Below are 1,644 nucleotides of genomic sequence, written 5' to 3'. Positions count from 1 at the left end.
CTCCTGCTGTGGACTCCCTTGACGTACATTTGATTTATTATTGTACTCCTACAGTATTTCCTAACACTGATGCAGTGACCTTCCCGCCTCTCCCCACTGCTCAAAGGACAGAGTCAGAGGTTAAAGGTCAGAGCTGCCCTTTATTTAGCATCAACCCGGAGGGGTTCATGTACCATAACAACGCTGGCCACTATTTCCCATAACGACCCACAACCTGCATGTGGACACAAAAGTTTCTTTGGCTTTTGCTTTGAGTTCATCTGCCAGGTAGAAAAGGAAAGACAAAGCTCCGAAGGAACAGCTCTGTTTTCAAAATTAAAGAATTTCCCGGACCAAAGCTGAGGCAATCCAACCCCCGCCAGCTGTAAGGGACGTGACTTCGTCTTTTTGGTTATGCTAGATCCAGCGCTACTCATGCCCACGTCATCTTCGCACAGAGACGCACCCACGAATAGGAAGGGGACAAGGGAGTTTGTAATCCACCACCTGGCACGTGTCAACGTAGGGATCGAAGAGGACCACGACGGGGAGGGCACCGTTCCCCTTCCTCTGCCCAAGGAGGTAAATCCGTCCATTCACGGTGCTGCATCCCATGAAGAACTTGTGGGCCAGGCACTCCTCCTCCACCCGGGTCCACTCACCCGTCTCCACATCGAAGCGGAAAGCTCCCCCTCCAATGGTGTACAGGGCGCCATTCAGCGAGGTGATGCAGAGGTCGTACCTGCGGGGGAGAAACCCCTCATCAGAACCGACTGGAAGAGCTGGCCCCTGGAACACGCTGCGGGACCTTGGTCCTCGTGTTAAGGGTCCTGTTCAAACCCAGAATCCCAGAAGCGCTGGTGGGGCAGGACTCTGGATTCCTCCTGTTCAACCTCTTCTTGGAGCAGGACCAACACTAGAATCTTTCTTCTCCTGCCAGGTCCCAGCTTCTTTCTTACCTTGGAAGCGGGGAGGTCGAGATGACATCCCAGCTGTCCGTCTCAGTGTTCAGCCTTTGCACTCCATCATATACGTGTCCATTCTCATCCAGGCCACAGACCACGTAGATCCTGCTCCCCACACTGGCAGCATCTCCCCTCTCCACCGGCTGAGCCATTGGGCTCATGCTTTCCCACCGCGGCTCCGTCAGAGCCATGCGCTCCACCGCGGCGATTATCCCTTCGTCCGTGCTCCCTCCCAGCACGTACAGGTAGAGCCCTGCTCCTACGGCGCAGTGGCTGTTGCGGGACTTCTTCATGGCCGGCCCTTCCAGCCAGCTGTCGGCCACGCAGTTGTAGCTGAGCACCCAGTCCACGCTGTACCACACAAACTCATCCCGGAAATACCCTCCTGTCACAAAAAGGAAGCTGCCTGGGAAGAGAGCAGAGAAAAGGGTCAGGGAACCACGGCTGAAAATCCCTCCTGGGGAGCAGGGCTCTCCCTGGGCTGCACCGAGGAGGTACAAGATGAGCAGAGAACATTCCTGCGCCGTGTGTCGGTTCACTCCTTGTCTGCACAGACACGCCGGCCTGACAGGACCAGCGAGTCCTTCCACGCCTGCTCCCGCTTTTCAAGAGAACATGGAAACACTGGTGGGAGAGAACCTCTGGGGATCTCACGTCCAAGTCCCACCTGAAGTGGGACCATCACCATCACTGAATGCGG

The 1,644-nt window shown here is 55.9% G+C and overlaps 1 protein-coding gene across 1 annotated transcript in view; it reads right to left on the bottom strand.

Moving 5' to 3' along the window:
* Positions 1–423: 423 nt before the first annotated feature.
* The window catches only part of LOC104500296 (kelch-like protein 24), a 2,889-nt gene continuing 1,668 nt past the window's right edge, over positions 424–1,644 (bottom strand). The window contains exons 3-4 of the mRNA XM_010143914.1: positions 939–1,350; positions 424–721 (exon numbers count right to left, since the gene is read on the bottom strand). Coding sequence (XP_010142216.1) covers positions 424–721; positions 939–1,350 — 710 coding nt within the window. The remainder of the gene's footprint in view (positions 722–938; positions 1,351–1,644) is intronic.

Source organism: Buceros rhinoceros, unplaced genomic scaffold (assembly GCF_000710305.1).
Source record: "Buceros rhinoceros silvestris isolate BGI_N320 unplaced genomic scaffold, ASM71030v1 scaffold42999, whole genome shotgun sequence".
In the NCBI taxonomy this organism is placed as follows: domain Eukaryota; kingdom Metazoa; phylum Chordata; class Aves; order Bucerotiformes; family Bucerotidae; genus Buceros; species Buceros rhinoceros.
The sequence above is the reverse complement of the archived record's forward strand: the minus strand, read 5'-3'. Positions and strand labels throughout refer to the sequence as shown.